Source organism: Narcine bancroftii, chromosome 1, assembly GCF_036971445.1.
Source record: "Narcine bancroftii isolate sNarBan1 chromosome 1, sNarBan1.hap1, whole genome shotgun sequence".
Lineage (NCBI taxonomy): Eukaryota > Metazoa > Chordata > Chondrichthyes > Torpediniformes > Narcinidae > Narcine > Narcine bancroftii.
In genome coordinates, this window is record NC_091469.1 from 340,778,935 (window position 1) to 340,801,628 (window position 22,694).

General features: G+C 37.1%; 1 protein-coding gene across 7 annotated transcripts in view; it reads right to left on the reverse strand.

Annotated features, from left to right (window-relative positions):
- Positions 1-2,000: 2,000 nt before the first annotated feature.
- mylk4b (myosin light chain kinase family, member 4b) overlaps positions 2,001-22,694 on the reverse strand; it is a 215,784-nt gene continuing 195,090 nt past the window's right edge. For 5 of the 7 annotated variants that reach the window (XM_069909893.1, XM_069909885.1, XM_069909875.1 and 2 more), the window contains 3 exons: positions 22,528-22,680; positions 9,129-9,261; positions 2,001-3,468 (listed from right to left, as the gene is read on the reverse strand). In XM_069909893.1, the coding sequence (XP_069765994.1) occupies positions 3,388-3,468; positions 9,129-9,261; positions 22,528-22,680 (367 nt within the window). In that variant the 3' untranslated portion in view covers positions 2,001-3,387. The remainder of the gene's footprint in view (positions 3,469-9,128; positions 9,262-22,527; positions 22,681-22,694) is intronic. The other 2 variants (XM_069909852.1, XM_069909860.1) reach the window with 2 other exon arrangements.

A 22,694-nucleotide genomic window follows, 5' to 3' on the forward strand; every position in this document is an offset into this window, starting at 1 on the left:
GCATGACTAGACTTCACTTCCAATGTGACATGTTACACCAGATAGTTGACAGATATCTATTGACAATCAGGACTTCGGGGATGGTAAAGAGAATACTCTGGTTTCTCAATTCTGGCGAGCTTATTTAAAACATATTTTGAGAAAAGATAATGCATATTATGAAATGCGATACTTAGGTTTTGCTTCAGCATATTTTCTCCAGTTGAATTGAAAGAAGATAAATGACATAAATGTAAAATTCTTATCCTCAGCTTTTTCAACTCCTTAGACATCATGTCAATATAGATTTCACTATTTAATTGTGTCATCGTCAACAGAATCAAACATTTTCACTATTTCTGGTTTAGTTTCCCAAAACACATTAAAGTCAGAGCATTAAAGTAAATTCTATGGTCAAAAATCTATATTGTATCAAATGAACAAATTTAGTAAACTCGTTTCCATGATAGAGTTCACTTTCAGTCTTTTTTCTGTGTCTCTATTAGCATGTTCTATAATTGTACACTGTGATTCACATTGTGAACAGCCACTGTGAATCTAATCTATGCAGCTATTTTTCTTAAGCTTCAACAGTCACTTTTACACAGGTTGTACAATGCACACATCATGGTTTCTTGTACAAAATAAATATATTTAAAAGCTTCGTGATCACAATTTAAATGAATTTTGCCAAATAGTTCAGCACTTAAAGAGCTAAATATTAACTTGATTATCAGGGTATCAAGAAGATTGCAAATGTGAAAATTGAAGCTGATAATATGTGAACAACTGCATTAATGACTACACGTTCAACAGGCCTTACAAGAGTTAAAATAATCAGATAATCCTCAGCGAAAACACAGATTAAAGTGGACGTCAAAATATTATATTTCAAGCCAATTGCTCTTTACTAACAATGTATCATGTTACAGTAGCTTTGAAAACATTGTAACAACTTAATTTGCTTATTTCTGTTTAAATTAGAAACAAAATATGATACAGGAACTGTAATTTTTGAGAAAAAAATAAATGCCTTGTGAAGGAAAGTATTTAAACTGTTGTTACCAGTTGCAAATGTTACATAGCTGTGCATTGCATTTAAAATAGCCTGTCAGAAATATGATCATACTACATTTTTGATTGCTAGATTGTCCAAGAATTATCCACTATAAAATACAATGAATTGCAAGATCTAATTTTTAAAAATATGCCACAGGCTTCAATGGTTTTACAGTGTTATGCATTGTGCTTGTATTCTTCAATTAAACACATCTGGTTCATTAATGGTCTTCAGGAGAGATCAACCAAACGTACCCGATCTGCTGCACATTTAACTCCAGTTCCACCAATGTGGTTGACTCTGAAATGTCCTCTGAAATAAGCTAGAAAGGCATTCAGTTTAAGAGCAAATTGTGATCAACATTAAATTTTGGCCTTACCAACCTCACCCATATCTCAAAAAATTAAATTAAAAAATGCTTTCAAATCTCATTTTGTTCAAATTTATTGGTAATTCCTTGAACTTTCAGCTTTTCTCTTTAGGTTTAGCTTTGAGCTCCATACCAGCCATTGTCAACAGGGGAAGAAGGGCTGTACTGCCTCCTGGGGCCACAGCACATTTGGGTGGGGGTGGGTGTGTCCCCATGTCTGGATGGGTTTTCGTGGGTGCTCCTGTTTCGTTTTACTATTCGAAACATACTGGGGGCTTTAGGTGAATGGGTGTAAATTTGGCGGCATGGGCGCATGGACCGTAATGGCCTGTTACTGTGCTGTATGTCTAAATTTAAAATATCCCAGCAGGTCCCAGAGGAGGGAAGTATGGGTTTGGCACACAACTCTCACCTGTCTAACCCCACTCCATTCACTTAATTTTCATCTTCGCCTGTTACATCACACCACGTGAACCCTTGCATAAAACTAGAAAAAAAAGTTTTTGTGCCAGATTAAGGTGGGATGTGAGTGGGAGGGGAAGGTTGAGAACCACATTTAGAGTAATGAGTAGTTTTTGGCCATGTATCTGACCAACATCAACAGCAGTGAAATTGCAATAATGCAAATTTACACTTACTCATGGAGGGTAAGTGGGAGTAAGGGTCACTGCTCTAGTACCCTGTCCCAACCCATTCCCTACAAAATTCTAATTATGTTCAGCTACAATTGACAGCGGTATCAAATGAACTGCTCCTCTTTTTGTTGGGATAAAATAACATAATTTTTCATCCATCAATTGCAAATGGGCAGAGAACTACACCTAAATTTGAAATCCAGAATGGTTGGAGTGCAAACAATTTGGTTTGTTTGGAATTCCAGTATCATAAAAACTTTAGAGGATAAAGCTAGTGTGGCTTTGTTATATCTCTTGCTTTTGTTTGACTGGCATAAGGTTAGGAGAGGTGAGGTATTGTGGAGTGGGCTGTTGGCAGAACGCAATATCAGTTTTTCACACTGCTAGATTCTGACACACAGAGTCTGAACTTTGACTGGTGGTGAGAAAAGGCTGAGTCAATCACCTTCTCCATTGTTGCATTTGCCTGCCTTAAGTTGGTGCTCACTTTGAGAATCAAAGTTTTAAATATTGGTGGGTAACAGGCCTAAACAATGTGGAAAATCAATGGTGCCTCAGGGATGTTCCTCTTGAGAGTTGCACTGGAAATTTGGCAACTTGTTACAATGTCATTGTTGGTTCAGGCCAGAGTAAAAAAATAAAGGAAACAAGTAAGAGTAAAGCATTAAATACTAAGTCACGATGCTCGATTTAGCAATCTGGCGATGAGATTGAGAATCCAGGCATCTGTAAAAATATCCAGTCAGTGTAGCTATAAAGTAGCAAATGTGAAAACTAGGGAGATGCCACAAGAGGGTGGCAGTACACTAGTACTACAAGGCTCAAAAGCAGGCTGAGGCCACACAACCAGTTCAACCTCTGTAGAGAGAATTTTTAAGTTTCTCTGACATTTTGTCTGCTTCATGTTTTTTTTTCCCAGTTCTGTAGAGGATTAATACAACAACATTTAGAAACCTTAATTAACTAATTTAATTCACAATTTCACTCCCTGTAAAGGATATGAAATCTAACACTGGAAAAGAACATTTATCCCCTGTGTATAATCTTGGATGCTTTGAAATGATAAATACATATCGTTAACAAATAAAAGCTTAATTGCACAAAAAAGGTAGCAAATTTAACATAAGTAACGAGCTTTAAGAAATAACCACTCTCGGTAGAAGGTTAAATAATTAGAAGTAACATCCATATGAATCACTATTTTTTTTACCCAATTTAAATTTAAACTCTATTATGTTCTACTGGAAGGATGAACAAAGATGGTTCAAGAAGTTTTGAGGCCAATCTAATGGGTGGTGTCCTCACTGAAAAGAAAAGGTGCAGTAGATCCAGTCAAAGGCAGCTCATACTTCAACAGGCCCCAAAGCCCCAGAATCACTGAGTTTCTTCAATCGGTTTGCAGCAGTTACTGCATAGTAGTTCTTCTACACAGAGATAAAAATCAAAATGAGAGTAACATCTATTCCTCCCTACATCAGATTTTGTCAGAAATGTGGTCAGGCAGAATTATGCATAACTTCTGACACAAAGATGCCACAGATAAAACATTGCTGCAAAAATATTTAATGGGAACTTGTTGCTTTGCTGAGTTTTAAAACAATACATATCTCACAACACTCATTTCAATTCCTCTTTAATCATTGAAATTAAAAAAAAACATGCAATCAAGCACGATGGGGTTCAGCTTGAAGATTAAGAGGAAGACCAACACTTTCAATGTGATATTGCTTGCTATAGTTTATGATTGTTGTTGCATTATATATTATCTGTAGTTGTGGAAATGAGTTCGGGTAGGGAAGGAGAATAATAAATATTCTCTCCTTTTCCTTAATATTTGTGAATTCCAAGCAAAACAGGACAGGAAAAAGGAGCAGCATGACATGCAGTTAAAGTAAAATACTGTTGGCACCAAAAAATCTGAAATGAAAGCAGAAAATGCTATGTGCTTGGTTTCGTTCTCTCTCTATGTATACCAGTTAACCCACTGAACATATCCAAAACAGGCAGTCCCGGGTTACATTCTGAGGAAATGTCCATTCCTAGCTACTTTCTCTGTAATGTGACCAAATTTATGTTTGGAGTCAGAGGGGAAGTGTGCAAGGTATAAATGAATACTTTGCATAAGTATTTACCAAAGAGAAGGATATGGAGGATTGTGATAAGGAGCTAAATGTGAAAAATGTTAATGTGTTGGGGCAATTTAAGATCAAGAGGGAGGTGGGTCTTTTGAGGAGCATTAAACTGGATTAGTGCCTGGGCCTAATGGAATGTATCCAAGATAGGTTAGGAGATTGCTGCGTCCTTACTAAAGATCTTTATGTTCTCACTAGCAATAGGCAAGATCCCAGAGGACTATAGAGTAGTTAATGATGTACCTTTGTTCAATAATGGAAATAGGGATAACAGGCTGAATAGGCTCACATTAGTGGTAGGAAAACTAATGGAGAGGATAATCAAGAATAGGATTTATGCACTTCTAGAAAATCGTGGTCAAATTAGGAACAGAGAACGTGGCAACTCATCTCTTCCCAATTTGATAGAGTGTTTAAAGATGTGACCAAAGTGGTTGATGAGGGTAGGGCAGTGATTTTTCTCTGCATGGATGTTAATAAAGCCATTTGACAAGTCCCTAATAGTAGATTGATCCATAAGTATCTACAGTGAATTTATGGTTTGGATATGGAATTGGCTGGATCAAAGAAGAAAGGGTATAGCAATGGAAGGTTGCTATTCTGGCTAGATGTTCCACAGGGGTCAGAGTTGGGACCACTGTTGTTTGTGATGTATATAAATGACCTCGATGAAAAAATAGGTGGCTGGGTAAGTAAGTTAGCAAATGACACAGGTAAGTGGAGTTATGGACAGTGTAAAGCAATGGTTTTCAAACTGCCGCCTTAAACTCACATACCATTTTAAGTAATCTCTTTGTCATAAGTGCCCTGTGATTAGTAAGGGATTGCTTAAGGTGGAATGTGAGTTTGGGGTACAGTTTAAAAACCTCTGGTGTAGAGGGTTATCAAAGAATGCAACAAAATATTGATTTATCAGCTATAGATATGGGCAGAGAAATGGCGGATGAAGTTTAATCCAGACAAGTATGAGGCATTGAACTTTGGAATGTCAAATATAAGGGGAACATATATGATCAATGGCAGGACTCTTAAAAGCATTGATATGTAGGATCTGGAAGTGAAACTTTAAAGTCTGTAGATGCTGTGATTGTAGTCAAAACACAGAAATGCTGAAGAAAATCAGACTCTCAAACTTTTTAAATTTAGTGGGCTTTTATGTGCTGGTGTGCATATATAAGCACCATAGGTGTTCAGTGGCAACAAGTGACCACACTTGTTGACTGTATTTTTTCTTTAAAACTGCTCATTTTGATAAAGGAGGCATGCTGTATTTGCTAATTAATAAACTATCAAAATGTACCCATTCATCTCTTCTTTATTCCTCCTTAAATTTGAACTTTAAAGTACTACCCGAGAATCCGTACCAACCCAATCCCTGAGCAGTCCAGATTTTAGAGCTTCTACTGTAGATCCTGTGCAAGCAGCCAAGGTTTAACATGAACTGGGCATCATGTTGAACACAAATATATGGGCCGAAGGGCCTGTTCCTGTGCTGTACTGTTCAATGTTCTATGCTCTTTTTCTACAGTAATCCATGTTAAATTGCTCGACATACATTTGAAATAATTTCATTTAATTGAATAATCAACCTTACACTACTCTGAATTTAGCCAGTGTTTACACTGTTTCTAATCATTTAATGAATGGCATGAAATGTTTTATTATTGCTTTTATTATATTATTATTGAAAAATTATTTTAAAATGCTGGCGAAAATTTATAAAAAGGTTGGATTTCCTTAAATCAGGTCATCCATTACCCATGGAGCCTGTATATCTTCTACGTTGGTAATTGTAGCATTTATTCTGCCTTGATCCTTAAAAACTACAATAAAACCCACGATATCTCTCATCTTTGGGGATTGGTAGATGCCGGTTAAGTAAGTTTGCCGGTTGCTTCAGATTCCATGTTGTGCGATTGGCGAACTTACCACAAGCGCGGTGCCAATTTTAAACTCCATACTTTTTACCTATTTATTTTTCACAATTTTTTTGCTGGTTTTACTGTATTTAGTTTAGAATTAACCAATTATTTTAAATTAATTAATAAATTCTGCATTAAAATCTATCATCAGGGGAAAATAATCAAGTTCACTGATATCTTTCAAGGAAAAGAAATCTAAAATGTTTACCAACTCTGTGCAATAATGCTTATTGAAATAGCTCAGCCAACCTTTCAACTCTAAAGGGACAATTAGTATGTATAACACAAAGCAGTACAGCACAGGTGCAGGCCCTTAGGCCCACAATATTTGTGCTGAAAACAATGACAAATGAAACTAAATTTCTTCTGCCTGCACATGATCCTTATCTTTCAATTTCTTCCATTTTCATGCATCTAGATAAAAGCTGATCAATGGTTTTGCTTGGAGAGATTTACAGAAATTTACTTATCCAGCATGAAATGAAACACAAAAATTTGCAGACACTGTGATTGTAGTAAAAACACAAAAATGTGGAGGAACTCAGAAGGACACACAGCGTCCATTGGAGGTAAAGATGTGTAACCAAAGTTTCAGGTCTGAGCTCTTCTTCACGGTCTCGATTCTACCTTGAAGAAGTGATCAGGCCCAAAAGATTAGTTATATATTTACCTTCTAGCATGAATGTACCTAATAATGTCAGGTGGCATTAAGGTGCCAAAGCCATTTAGATGGTTAGCATGCCTTTGGCTGCAGGAAAAGTACAGGTGAAGGGGAGGAATAAGTATCAAGAAATCCTTAATTAAACACAAAATGTGAGTTTACGACAGATACACATGTAATTACGTTTTTATGGTCAGAAAAAAAAAACGGACTCCATTATCTATTAAAGAGCTTTCCAAATGAGATTGTAACATAGGGAGAAAATATGAAAAATTGGCTTATGCATCAATATGCCAATTTTGTTGCTACTGGTACAAGGCTTGGAATGAAGTTAAAATATAACTTGTGTGAACAATGCGAGAGCCAGATAGTAATTCAGATTGAAGTATGACCCATGGATATGATTAATGTGTATTTTGTCTCTGCAAGTATGATTTAGCTAAAGGACAGATAACCATGCTGACTAACATTTTTTTGTGGGGGGGGGGTAGAAATGAAGATGTGGCAAAATAAAAACATAGTCCAGTGTCAAGATTGCAAATGGGAAGGTTACTGTACAAATACACTGTGCTCTGAAATGAAGTAGCTCAATCCACTAATGTCATGGGTTCCCAATCTGAATAGCAACTGGCTGAGAATAACTTTGCAGTTTGTTGATAGATGGGTGGGTTGTGGTGTGTAGTAGGATAGGTAACAGTGCTGAAATTAGTGAAAGGATTGTGGGAGATGATCAAGCAGGTTTTGGGGAAGGGTTAAATGTAAAGCCAATGGTAGGTATAAGGAATTCTGGTGAATGAGGGAGTTTTGAAATCTCTGCACTATTTCACTGACTGCATCACCCTGGTAAAATAAAAGAATAGTTTGTGTAGAGAGTATTTCCTTGACCTTTATCCCAATGGCGAACCTAATATCCAACATGAATTTTAGAAAAATAGAGTAAAGAACATTTTATTGAGCTGTCAAATTAATTTTGTCACCGGAATGCTGGAGTTTTTCTAAGACGGCAGTGTTTGTAGTAGCCACTACAGGCTTGTGAATAAGGCAGGAGGTCAAACCAAATTTTCCACCTCAATGTCCTTCCTCCTGACTGCCTCATCAGAGAGGCACTCAAAGCAACTACCTTCTGTTCGATTGAGATGTTGTTTGCTGGAGCAATTCGTTTAAAATTAGTATTATTACTGCACATAAATCATGATTTGTTTCAATTTGCTTTCAGTGTAATGCACGTCTCTGTGACATTTTGCTCTACTTTTGAAACATGGCACAAAACCAGGGACTTGCAACAAAATTGGCCATAACTTTAGAATCACTCACTCAATCACGGGAAGTGACTGCTAATTGTATTAATTTGCAGTTCTTTCAATTGCTCCCAAAATTAACAAACCCTTTCAATTACAAAGAAATTAATTCACATGATTTTGAAGTGTATGAATGCCATTTTGACTTTAATTTCCCCCATTAAAACTAACCAAACATGCCTGATTCCAATTAGAAAATTATATTTTCTTTTTCAGATCTTCAGCACTTCATAGTCAGGTTCTTCGTACTTGATAGTTTGACCACGTGATACAAAACATATTTTTGTATAGAATAAACTAATATTCAGCTGCTTTAGCCAAACCACACCAATGTAACTCCATTAATTATATGAATAAATCTTAAAATTACTCCAGTATTTAAAAGATTTTAAAAGTTGCCTGTGGAAAACAGATATTGTATTTGGCAAAATAGAGTTCTCTCCTTTGAGAACTCTTTTCTAGTGGGTTCCAAGCTATCAATGCAAATCCTGCTCCTCCTAAGAATAAAGGACTCTGGACTTTTTGGTTGCTGTTCTCCTGAAGCAGTGAAAACTAATCCTATTTTCATTGCTTCGTCCTCCCAGGGCTGGGCTAATGCTGGAATGGTCCTAGGCCACATTCCAAAAGGGAAAATAGCAGATCTCCCAGATAAGTACTGTATTTTTTTTTAACATCAGATTGAAGGGAAGCAGGGAAATTGGCAATGATTTATCCAACAACAAGTCTTATGGTTCAGACTTTTTGAAAATGGTAATCCAAATTCTGAATAAATCTGCCAGATTAGAATCACTGTGTCATCTGAAAACAAGTAGATGGAGATGTTTTGTTATCATACACTAACCATGTTCCAATGAAACCAAATTTGAGGAATGAATCCAAATAGTAGTCAACATTGTACATTTAATTAGCATCAGTGACCAGAGATCAATTTCTCTCAATAGAATGTTCACTTTATATTTTAACAATTAATTTTTTTATATACATGGGCCATACTTCATATCCAGGTTTTCATTTTAAAGCATTCAAACTGGAAAATGATTTACAATGTTCTATTGCAAACTGGCATTGTACCTTCCACAGCCGTCGCACCATGTATTTCTGAAGAAGGATCTGGGACTTGAGACGAACCTTACATTGTTTAGCTTTCTCTGCAATGTTATTTAGCCAGGGTTGTTTGAGACACTGAGTAGCACTTATTCTTCCACTACAAGAGAAAGAAAAAGGAATATCATATTTCAGTTTCTTGGGTTTGTGGTCATTTGGCTTACTGTTAATGATGTTTATAAACTTTCAGTTAGTGCAAAATTAAAAGTAAATACACTATCATGCATCAATCAATTCACTGTAAAGGCTGTTTAGTCATTTATAGCATTCTCATTAGGACATAGAATTAGGCATAAGGACATTATGTGCATGAAGAGCATGCATAATTTTATTTGCAGTCATGACCAGAAAGAAAACTAACGTGTGTTTAACACAGAAGCAAATGCTTTTTCACACTAACACCTCAAATTTCATGTTTGGTGAAGATATCATGGCCTGAAGGACATTTTTCCTATGTTGTAATGTTCTCCGCTTTTGTGTTCTATAAACAAAGAGCCTCAGCAATGATTACAGCGATCCACAAGGCAACAGAGTTATATAGGTAGGGTAGAGAAATTGGGAAGATGTTACCAGTTCTAACATAGTCTGCAAATTTGTAGTTTCCTTGCAGTTTTTTTTTCATGTTTCTACCAAATCTATCATGACAGTTAAAATAAATACTATTAATATTGATTTCTGTTGCTCTTCCATTTCAAATTGCAGCTATGGTGGACAAGAAATAGTTCCAAGGAAATTCTTAATCTAAGACGCAATTTTTATATGGTCAAAAACATTGTGATAGCTTTTGATCAGGGAGATTCAATATTCTTGTCCTTTCATACATTGTGTTTTGAAGAGAACTACAGAGATATGCAACACAGACACGGCTATTTAGTCAGCTTATTGAAAAATAAATTGTTGGCCCCATTCTGCTGCCATTACCCTTTTTCAAAGTTCTCTATTAGAGCATTTATCCATCACCTGATTAAAGGTTTTGGCCATATCTGCACATACTACCTATTCAAATTTGCCATGCTTTTTCTAATTTTCAAAAATAATGAAAAATGCAGATAGTCTCCATTCTAAAAAAAATTCCAATTAGAGAAGTGTCCTCCACAAAAAAAATGTTCCTAACTTTATGGGAATTACTACATTTAGTGGAAAGCCTGACAGTCTGTTACATGGCTGAAAAGTGGCAAACCCCTGTAATATATGAAGCTTTGTTGCCTGTTTTTTCAGAGCTTCTGCTAAGATTTTCCAAGCATCATTTCCTGTACAGGTCACAAACTGTGCCCACTGCCAATGTGTCTAAGTAAGTAACCTGAGAATGTTGATAAAGAATAAGCTGGAAATAAAGAAATTGCGAGAGACAGTAACTCAAATATTATTTTGAGAGGAATGTATCACTGAAGAGTAAGGGAGAGAAAGCAAACACTAACCTTTAAAAGACAAAGTAGATGTCAGCAAATACTGTGTCAAAACAGAATATTTTAGAAAGTGATACAGCATACTAAACCACTCCCATCCCCAAACCTCTATATGCCTAGTGGAACCATTAAGATTACTTCTCGAGGGCAAATTACACGATTGTATTTAACATAACATATAACATAACAATTACAGCACGGAAACAGGCCATTAGGCCCTTCTAGTCCGCACCGAACCAAACACCCCTTTCTAGTCCCACCTCCCTGCACAATGCCCATAACCCTCCATCTTCTTCTCATCCATATACCTGTCCAACCTTTTCTTAAATAATACAATTGACTCCGCCACCACTATTTCTCCCGGAAGATGATTCCACACAGCTACCACTCTCTGAGTAAAGAAGTTCCCCCTCATGTTACCTCTAAACCTCTGCCCCTTAATTCTTAACTCATGTCCTCTTGTTTTAATCTTTCCTCCTCTTAACGGAAATAGTCTATCCACATCCATTCTGTCTATCCCTTTCATAATCTTAAATACTTCTATCAAATCCCCTCTCAACCTTCTACGCTCCAAAGAATAAAGACCCAATCTGTCCAATCTCTCCCCATACTCCAGATGCTTAAACCCAGGCAACATTCTGGTAAACCTTCTCTGCACTCTCTCCACTCTGTTTATATCCTTCCTATAATTAGGCGACCAGAACTGCACACAGAACTCCAAATTAGGCCGCACCAACGTCTTATACAATCTCAACATCACCTCCCAACTCCTATATTCCATGCAATGATTGATAAAGGCCAGCATACTAAAAGCCTTCTTCACCACCCTATTCACGTAAGTTTCTACCTTCAGGGAACGATGTACCATTAATCCTAAATCTTTCTGCTCTTCTGTATTCCTCAATGCTCTCCCATTTACCACATATGTCCTATTCTGATTCTTCTTACCAAAATGAAGCACCTCACACTTATCAGCATTAAATTCCATCTGCCATTTTTCAGCCCACTTTTCTAAGCAGCCCAAATCCCTCTGCAATCCTTGAAAACCTTCTTCATTATCCACTATTCCACCTATCTTAGTATCGTCTGCATATTTACTAATCCAATTCACCACCCCATCATCTAGATCATTAATGTATATAACGAACAACAATGGGCCCAATACAGATCCTTGAGGCACACCACTGATCACCGGCCTCCAACCTGACAGACAATTATCCACTACCACTCTCTGGCCTCTCCCTTTCAGCCAATGTTCAATCCATTTGACTATCTTAAAATTTATACCTAAAGACTGCACGTTCCTAACTAACCTTCCATGTGGTACCTTATCGAAGGCCTTACTGAAGTCCATATAGACAACATCCACTGCGCTACCCTCATCCACATTCCTAGTCACCTCTTTCTCTGTTCTGAAATAACAAAGGAAATGTTTTTGAAAATGCTTCAGATAAAATACAACATCTGAGAGGATAAAAAAAAAGAAATAGCAGAAGAAATAAAAGCAAAACAAGTTCTCCTATATCTTCACATGACTGACCACCATCTTTCTCATAATTCTAAATTTCGCTAAATGACTCAAGCATTGCTTCATAGAAAGCTGCAATCAAGCTCTTAAAGTGCAAATGCTACTTTGTTAACTTGTTCCATGACTGTTAATCAATGTTATTTTTGTTGGAAATCATCCAGTCTGTAATTTGACTTAAACTTCAACAATGTAGGTGAACCAGAATTGGAGTTATCAATTTTAATCATGTCTATCACAACTCTGGAGGGTTTATAGACATCCTTATTTCAAGCACAAACAACTAACATCTTAAGATTAGTTCTAATTCCCACTGTCATGACTTTCCCCCCATTAAAAAAATTACATTGCAATATGCAACAAGTTGAAACTTTAATTTTCTGTCAAAATAAGCCAACTTTCAGAATCAAAATTGTTCTTTGATGTGACATGGAATATTGGAACATAGGGACTTATACTTGATGAGTCCATTCTTCTGTTCAGTGAAAACATGACAGAACTGTATTAAAAACTCTATTTATTTTTTAATACACCTGCCAGCAATAACTCATTAAACTCAGACTTAAGATGATTAATTGGGCTTGATCCACTGCGGTTGAGGGAGAGTTTCAGGCTATTCTTACCCATTTGTGTTAGTGTTTTTTTTTATATATATATATATACTTCAAGCCTGATTAACCTTGTTCTAACTTTGAATGATCACTGGTTGAAAAGGTTTTGCTCCACTTACCCTATCAATTATTTTCAGAAATGTAAAAGTACCAATCAAATCATTCCCAAAACTTTAATGTTGCAAGTTTGGATTTTATAATTGCTCATTGTAATCTAATGCATAGAGCCTAAGGGACATTCTGGAAACTCTGTACTGCATTCCAGGCCTAATGCATCCTTTCCATGGGGCAGATGTAGCAAAGCTGGGTTGAACATTACCCACTGTGACTGCTGCTTTCAAATCCCTCTATCTTTCTATTATAGTCCTTTTGTAATTATCTTTTAGTCTATCCACAATATTTTATGGGAAGACACATACAGCTTTAAGCTTCCTTGGATCTCCAGTATTCCCAGTTTAATAACCATTTAAGAAAAAATACAGGTCCTTTTTGCAACAGATTTTTATTGTATTTAAACCTGTCTTCAACTGTTTATTTTCATTATTTAACATTTCACTTTCTCTTTGGAATGCATTCCTCTGTCTACTCCAGATACTCAACCTTACCAGAACCATATAATTGTAATTCTGATAGCAAATTCTTTGCTATTTTAGTGTATTAATTTACACAAGTTCTGCTCTTTTTGTGGCATCACCAAGCACTTTATTATAAATAGAATACAAGTCAATTACCTTAACTCTCTCTGTGACAACTATTCTCCTGATCAGGTCAATGATCTACAATTCCATAAATTTTAATCTTAAATTAATTAGTGAAATCCATATAAACTAAATAATCTTATTAAGACACCACTAACTTTTATAAATCCATGGCTACTGTTGCTCATCATCTTAAATTTCCCTGAGTGTTCAGTTACTATGTCCCTAATTGTAGAATCGAAATAACTTCTCAACCACAGGTCTTAGACCAACAAGTCTAATTTAAAATGTAAATTTATAGAGGCTGATTTCCTATTACCCTGCCCATCTGGTTGGCTGTCAGGCAAGGAACTTGTTGAAAAGGTTTAAGAGATGTCCTCAATTAATTTCTAAGGATTCTAAAAAAAATGACACTTCCTGATTTCCTATTTGAAAAAAAACATTCCCTCACTCTCTTCCTGAACTCGAGCAAATATCAGGACCTCCAGGTCAGGATTCAAGGAGCAGATGGATCTCATTAATCTTGGGCTAACTCACTAAGTGTGCAAAACTTAGGAAAATTACTGCTGTCATTCCATTGTCTGCCATTCTAACATTCACAATTGAGCTCGATGGATGGTTCATAAGAAAGATCAGAATGCCTAAAGAAACACAAGGGAAGTAAGTATCTTAAAGACTAATGACTGGTGGAAGCAGCTTTTCACTTTAAAAATAAGTTGAGGGAATGCCTAGATCACTAATCATTAGGCTATTGGATGTTTGGGGAACCACAGATATGGGAGGAAGGTGACCAGGAGTTAGTTAAATATCCGCATTAATCTTATTTATAACATGTATTATTCTGCAATGTCACAGTTAAAGTATCTATCATTTATATCTCAATCAGTAAATATGGAGCTGCTATAAAGAAATACAGGTACTCCCGACTTGCGACCTATATGCAGATGCGTCCATCTGCACATACGACTGAATTTTTTTGAATAAAGAAAAAATATAAAACTTACCCAATTACAGTGAGAAGTGGGCCGATCTATGGTGGCTGCCATGTCGGCTGATGGCGAACCTCATGTGAGCTGGGCTTGTTGGCCGCCACGTTGGCTGGTGTCCAACCTCTCACAAGATCTGGCCTTGGTGGCCGCCATGATGAGATATTTCACCACATTTTAACTACTGTGGACTTTTTTTATGATTCTGTTGCTCAATATTCTGACGGTCAGACAGATTTTAGAGACCTGTATTGTCCGCAGGGTTCTCAATAGTGTAGCAACAGATGGAATGAGAAGGATTTGGAGATAGAGAATGGAAGAATGGAAGATACTTCACAAGTATGGGAATTCCAACATGTGTCCATTCCAAGATACGACCAGTCATCCAGAACAGAACACAGACGTATGTTGGGGAGTACCTGTATTTAAAGCCCCTCTGTTGGTTTCAATATTTCTGAATTATGGACAGAAATTAATTAGCAATTTGATTTCATACTTTGTTTCCAAGTTCTCATGTTAATTATTGTGTGTGATGATGTTAATAATCCAAAGTAGATTATTTTTTACATATCTTAAAATTGCTTTGTTGGAAATTAATATACACAGAGCATTTCCCATTCATTATGTCACTGTGAATTCGAAATGGCTAATTTACCAATACCCTTGTGTTAACAACAACATTGCATTCCAGATCTAGTAGTGAAACAACTTGAATGTAATTTATGTCATCATGTGGTGTAATGTAATGAGTGGGTGTCAATTATTTGCCAGTTAAGGGGATGCAAATTTGAAGTTAATTGATGTTGAGTTGCTGACATAAACTGGGCACAAAAGATTGCTCCAGCCGGGGAGTGGGGGGGGGGGGGGGGGGGGGGGGGGGGGTGGGGTGGGACTGAGGGTTCAAGGATTTTGGACTCACTGACACAGCTTTGGTGAGTTTCAAGCAACACATAATCAGATCAAGTTAAATTGGATTTGAATTTGGAGTTTCCACTTTGCTGGCAATCAAAAAGGGGATGACTGGGGATTGACAGAGATCGTAGAACCCTGATCTTCCCTTGATCTTCTGAATTCACACCAAGCAAGTAGTTGTAAAAACATAGCTTTTTGGGGAAGCCAGCAGAGACCTCTTCAACAACACCAGTTAGGCTATGAATTGACATTGTTCTTCTGAATGGAGTCAACATAACATTAGTAATGTCCGGGGCAGACAAATTTCTGGAGTGTGTCTGAATGTCACATGCCAAGTCTTTTATTCACAGTCGAAAATCCCTTCCTCCCAGATTCAAATTGTTCCTTGATTGCCCCCATTCCAGCTTTTGCTTGTGTTTCTATGAGCTATCATTAAATAGCACATGGTATTTTATCTATTAGCTATAATCGGACGTCCATTGGTGTCAGATAAATCCTTTGGTGTCACAAATTCTGCAGCTAGTGTTTGATCTGTGATAAGATTGCAGAGTTATTTTATAGGATATACTGTAGGTGAGAGGCCCCACCTGGTGGCATGGCTAATGATAAACAAACCATTCAAAAAACATTGGATTAAATTGCAAAGGTGTTCACGACTGGGATAAAGGATTGGAAGGGAAATTAGATGGAGTATTTTTTCATGGTGTAGAAATCACGGTTGTTTGCAAATATTAGTTCACATCTCATTTTAATACAGTATTAATGTAATTCTGTAATTAACATTCAAGACATGAACACTTTAATAGAAACCAAAGGTTCTAAGGAGATACTGAGTAATCGGCAGCCCCTTTTACAGTCTCTTCAAGGTGAGAATATTGCCCTTTTATTGTGCCACGTCGTTCTGTGTAAAAGGTATGAATATGGAAGGGGTGGGGGGGAGATATCATTGTGGTCCTGCCTTTAAGCTGGCGGTGGAGATAGTCACAGCGCTGAATCAATGTCTGTGTAAGAAGGGCGAGGCGTCACACGAGATGCCAATGCTGTTGTGTTATACGTCAAGCCTGTTTTGCTTACAGAATGCCGGCGTGCTTTGTAAAATGACACTCTGGGGCAGCATTATGCTGACGTTATTTGGTTCAGTGTGTAAAAAAAAAAGCAAAGCCGGCTTAATGACTAGTCTTCTTTACAGCTGTATTGTAGGATCTCTTGTGTAGAAAGGGCTAACAACTCAAAAAGTACTATGTACCCCATTCGTAGTCAATTTTCAATATCATGTATGTAGCGATAGTGAACAAACCACAGCAAGCCACAATATAAAGAAACACCACCTAGTCTTGCACAACATCCACACCTACATTTAAAATGTTTTACATATCAGGAGTGAACTGTTCTCCAAACCCATGCAAACAGGCATTTTTCTACAGCACAGGATCCTTTCATGTTAAAGGTCAAACACAATGATTGTAATTTTGTAAACATGTGGATGACCCGTAATATGAAACAGAGGAAAAACCTGCTCTGTTGAAAGAAGGAAATAGCAGCAATAATGTATCATTTATAACATGTCGAGCTGCATGCGGGTATCAAGCAACTAATGGTCCTTGACGGTAATATTAGACTGCTCTTTCTATTTTATTTATGAGCGTCATGAATGACATCCTCTGCTATCACTCATGTTAGATCACCATCCATGCAATACAGGACAGAGGCCCAATGTGTCAAAAGTGACATGACAGTTTTTATTAATAAAACAATGCTGAACATTTTTTCATGTGCAGTGAGGCCCACATTCATGAAAGTCAGAAATTAAGTAAAAGTTGCTTCTGTATTTGCATAAATGTTTGCACCAGGATGATCTACAAGTTATGAGGACATGAGCAGCATGACCGTGCCAATGTACAGCTACACTGATTTCATAATACTTATAAACAAGACAGGGACCTTGAAACCAAGCTTGTGATGGAGGTTTTGGTCTGACAACCAGGGGTGTTTAAGGGCCTCATTTGCACTTATCCTCCAGCTAAAGGAAAATAAAAGTCAGGTGACAGCAGTTGATAATACAGTAGAAATTGATGGTATAATAGGCCTACAGCATTTGTGCAAATTCAACATCACTGGAGTTGTTCCAGATGCAAGGTGCTTAAAATTCTGCCAAGTTTTTAGACATTTCTTCTGATTTAATGATATACCACGCTTTGATCCTTAGGGTAAAATAATCCTGAAATCAAATTTACTTTGGAACAGTACCACATGTTTAACAATATGAGGTTTCAGCTTAGAAATATTTAATACTAATCAAATGAACAGGACAGTTATCATTTCTTACTCATTTTATTCTATTCTAACAGCTCAGCAGTATTGAGGGAGAAAAACGAGTTCAGTCTATTGCTGTTGATTCTGAACTAGCCTGACAACTTTAATCATCCATTGCCATTACAAGTTCTTCTCAACCCTGTATGTTGAGATAGAGACAATGAGCATACATGAATGTATCTGTACTTAGAGGAAAATATAGATAGTATAGACAAGAATTAATAAGGGAAGGTAATGGAATAGAGAGAATAAGGAGGGAATTAAAAGAGGGACCTTTGTGACATATGAAAAGTGAAATCTTTTCTGGGGGAGGCGGGGTGGGGGGAAATAGCGGTCACTGCACAATCAGTTGACGCTTGCGAGTGGATTCGCAAATCCAAATGGAGAGGGGAGATGTGGTTGTCCGACAAGGGATAAAGGACAACTCAGGAGGTGAAGGGGAGATTGGGGATAAATAAGATAGAAATAGGAGAATAAGGAAAATGTTAGATGTTGTAGGAATGTTGTCTTATGAAGAGTTGAAAATAAGAAAACAGAAATGGAAAAGGAGGAAAGGTAATGATGGAAAAACGGAAAGAGAAGATAAACAAAATATAAAAGGGCTACGCTGAACTATATGTCTTTAAATATTAATGGAATACATAACCAAATTAAAAGGAAGAAACTACCAAATTTAAATGAATAAATGTATTCCATTAGAAAAAAAAATAACATATTGGTTAAGAAATAATATTGAAATATTCGAACAAGTATAGGAGCCTTACATTAAATACAATAGCGAAAACCTACCGGGGACAAACATTACCTAAGTTGATAGAAGGAGAAGGAAAGAAAAGAATGGACTCAGTAGAATTTCTGGTGTAATTTTGTTGAATGACAACATTGTCTGACTGGATTAATGCAACCTAGATTGTATACCTAAAATGGATGAGAGGGGGGGGTGGGGGGGTGGTTTGGGAGGAAAGGGGGGGGGGGGAGAAAAAGTCACTGTATATGTGTGAAAAGAAATAGTGTATATCATGGCTAATGTGATTTATGGTGTGAAAAATAAAAAAAAAAAAAAAAAAAAAAATTAGAACAGTTGAGAGATCAAATAAAATAATTCCAATACAAAAAAAAAAAAAAAAAAAAAAAACCCTGTATGTTGAGAGCATTTTGTTCTTCACTTTTTTAGTTCAACTATTTTTGCATGGCTGACCATTGAAGCTATTTTAGTTGTTTCCATTCCTACCTATAAATATACAATGCTCTTGCCTGCTTCTCCTTTCTGCCTTCTTTTTGCAAACATCTACCTTATTATGACACACTTGAGTCATTACGTGAAATGCGGAGGTGGGGGGGGAGAGATGGGGTGAATAGTGAGAAATTGAAGTGAGGGAGAGAGAAAGGAAGGAAAAAAGGATGAGAAAAGGTGAAAGAGAAGGGAGACAATTTGGTCTTAATCATTCTGTTAAATTCGATGGTCCTTCCTGCTGAGCATTCATGGCCTATTCAGAAAAGGCATGGGATGGACTGTTCAGCAATGATATAGTTGGAGAAACACAGGAGACGACAGATGCAGGAACTTGGAGCTAAACGCAATTTGCTGGTGGAGCTCAGCAGGTCGAGCAGCATCAGTGAGATAAAAAGTATGGTGGATGTTTTGGGCAAAATGCTTTGTCAAGGTGGTATTGCTTCAATAAGATGATATTCTTGTTTTTATATCGCATCCCAATTGGTCTCGTTCTGCATACACTGAAGAGTTCCAGTGCTTGTTGTCTATAAGCATGTTAACACAATAACTAATTGTATGTCAGGTGCTAACTTAAACTGCAAACGTGCATCTGGACATTACCTCCAATCTTTGAATAGAAATGCTAGCTGTGATCCACAAAAAGCAGATGCCAGGGATCTGAATTTAGCACCTATGGTGTTCCATAATTTTTCTTTGCTGAAATCTGTTACTACAGAAGTTAACGTATTCATCTAATGATGATCTCAATCCATCCTGTTTTTACCCAGTATCACTGGAGCACACCTTCATATTCTCCATTACAACTATTTTTCTGTACATAATCACAGAACTAATTAGTCTTTAATTTACCTTTGTCTTCAGTTCAAAGTTTAATTTTTCTCCATCCACTTTATCCATGCCTCTCATGATATTATTTACCTCGATAAGGTCAAACCATCAGCCTCCTACGCTCGAGTGAATTAATACCCAATCTAACCAGTCTCTCCCTACATAACTCAAGTTGTCTAGTCCTCACAACATCCTGATGAATTTTTTCTGCACTCTTTCCAATATAATGACATCCTTCCTGTAGGTGAGTGACTAGAACTGCACACAGTAGTGGTCGCAACAAAGAATTGTTTAGCTGCATCATAATATCCCATTTATTTTTGTACTTAATAACCAGCCCAATGAAGGCAAGCATGCTAAATGTCTTCTTAGTCACCCGATCCACCTGGGACACACTTCCATGGAATTATGTCCTGGTACTTCTAGATCTCTCAGTTCTACAACACTCTCCAGGGCTCTGCTATTCATTGTGAAGTCCAGCCATGGTTCAACGTACAAACATGCACCATCTCTCTTTAAATTTAATTTGCCAAATCCTTGGTTCACCTCCTCAACTGAATCTTCGATAGCTTTTCTTACTATCCATTACACCACCATCTGCAAATTTACTAATTTACCATGCAAATCTTTGACCTAGATAACAGATGGTAGTGGACCCAACACTGACCTCATGGCACTCCACTTGTCAAAGGCTTTTAATCAGAAAAGCATCCTTCCACTACTACACTCCTTCAAGTCAGTTTTAAATTAAATTAGTCAGCTCACCTTGGATCCCATGTGATCTAATCTTCCAGACTAACTTACCATGTGGGTCATTATAAAAGGCCTTGATAAAGTCTATGCAGAAAATATTCACTACCCTCATTAATTCTGTTGGTCACCTCTTCAAAAATAAAACTCAACCAAATTATGATACACAATTTCCTTCAGACAAAATCAAGCTATCTCAAAGCAGTCCCTATCTATTGAAATGCTGGTAGATCATGTCCCTCAGTGTCCCTTCCAGTTATCTTTCCACTCCTGATGTTAGGTTCACTACCTGTTTTCTCCTTGCTCTCGTCTTTTATTGATAGTGCCACATTAGCCACTCTGTCTTCCAGAACTTCACTCGTGGCCAAAGATGATGCAATTATCCCAGCAAGACTTCTACAATTTATTTCCCCATTTTCCACAAGGTCTGGTGATACACTTGGTCAGGCCCTGGGGATTTACCCAACTTAATGAACTCCAAAACAGCAATACTCTTTCATAGCACTTTAAATATGTTAACAACATTGTAACTGATTTGTTGAATTTCCCTCGTTGCCATGATGTTCTCCACAATAAATAAGGATGAGAAATAATAGTTCAAAATCTGACTTGCTGGCTTCTCTAATTTGTTTAAAAAGTTTTTTTTCCCTCCCAAGAAATCCAGCAAACACTTTTATTTATGACTATTGGGTAGTTTATTTTGAGGTGGTTATATGTATGATTATTTATACATGATTAAAAGTCTTTAAAATATTTATTTGACCACGTCTGTTTGTCCTCAACTATATTTGGAGAGCTAAGTTTCTAAATTCAGTGTAGTTCTCACCACTGCACCATTTTTTTTCTTCATGACCTTGGCACAACCATTTATTTTAATTTGGCACTGATCATTTATCCAATTATTCTTTCTGAGCCTTAACTTTTCAGGAAAAGTTTATTCAGTCCTCACGTTAGGGTCTGCTTTGTTGCTTGACTTAAATTTATAATTTCATCCTTTAATTTGTTGTAACATGGAGGATCACCCCACTGGACAAGGTTACGCCCCTTTGTCAATCAAAATCAGACTCTATACCCCAAACAAACCCACCGTCAATTGGTCATCCTCCTCACTTGATGTCACGTGACTCAATACCTGGGCCAACTTCTAGCTCCAGGAATATGGAACACATATTTGACTCTTTATCTTTGTTACTCCGAGCCTGCTCCAGGCTGTGATCAGTGGACAGCAACGAAGGACCATTTATGAGGTGTGTGCTGTATAGGATGGGGGGGGGGGGTCTCAACTGTGGTTCACCCATGTTAACTTCTACATGTGAATCTACAGCTAAAGAGCTTCTTTAATCAGTGATTTGTGCCTGTAGGTCGGGTGATCGGAACTGTTTGTTCTCACCAGCAGTTGTTCAAAATACTTTCTTTCGGTATTTGTAAATTAATGAACTTGCATGTGAGTGAGCGTTCTGCCTCTAGTTTCGTATTTACTCCCAGTTATTAATAAAATTTGTGCTGTAACTCTTTGAGAGGAGATCTTATAGAAACAAATAGGATTGTGAAGGGTATGGATAGGATAGATGTAGGAAGGTTTTTTGAGCTGGCCGGGGGAACTAAAATGAGAATACACAGTCTCAAGATTCGGGGGAGTAGATTTAGGACAGAGATGAGGAAAATTAGTTTTTCCCAGAGAGTGGTGAATGTTTGGAATTCTCTAACCAGGGAAATGGTTGAGGCTGCCTCATTAAACATATTTAAAATTTGGTTAGATAATTTTTTTACATGACAGAGGAATTAGGGGATATGGGGAGAAGGCAGGTAGGTGGAATTATGTCATAAATTAGATCAGCCATGATCGTATTGAATGGCGGAGCAGGCTCGATGGGCCATTTTTGGCCTACTCCTGTTCCTACTTCCTATGTTCCTATGTTCCTAACCCTTCAAATCTGTTATCTCAACGCTCACCACCACAGGTGTCCCAGTGAAAAATGCATTTAAATACATTTCAGAGTATCATTCCAAAAGACCATTGCAGGCCTATACTGTAAAAACAATGAAATGACAGTAAGATACAATAAGAAAAAAAAAATAAACCGATAAATGAGTTTTACTGACCTCTTTTCTTTGATGAGAAGTTTTGATATGAATTCTTTGGCATCTTCAGAGACATTTTCGAATTCTGCATCATCCAAATCCCACTTACAGGCAAGAATGTTATTCAGGGTTTCATTGTCATCTTCCCCAAGAAATGGGGAAAGACCACTAAGCCTTTTAATGGAAAT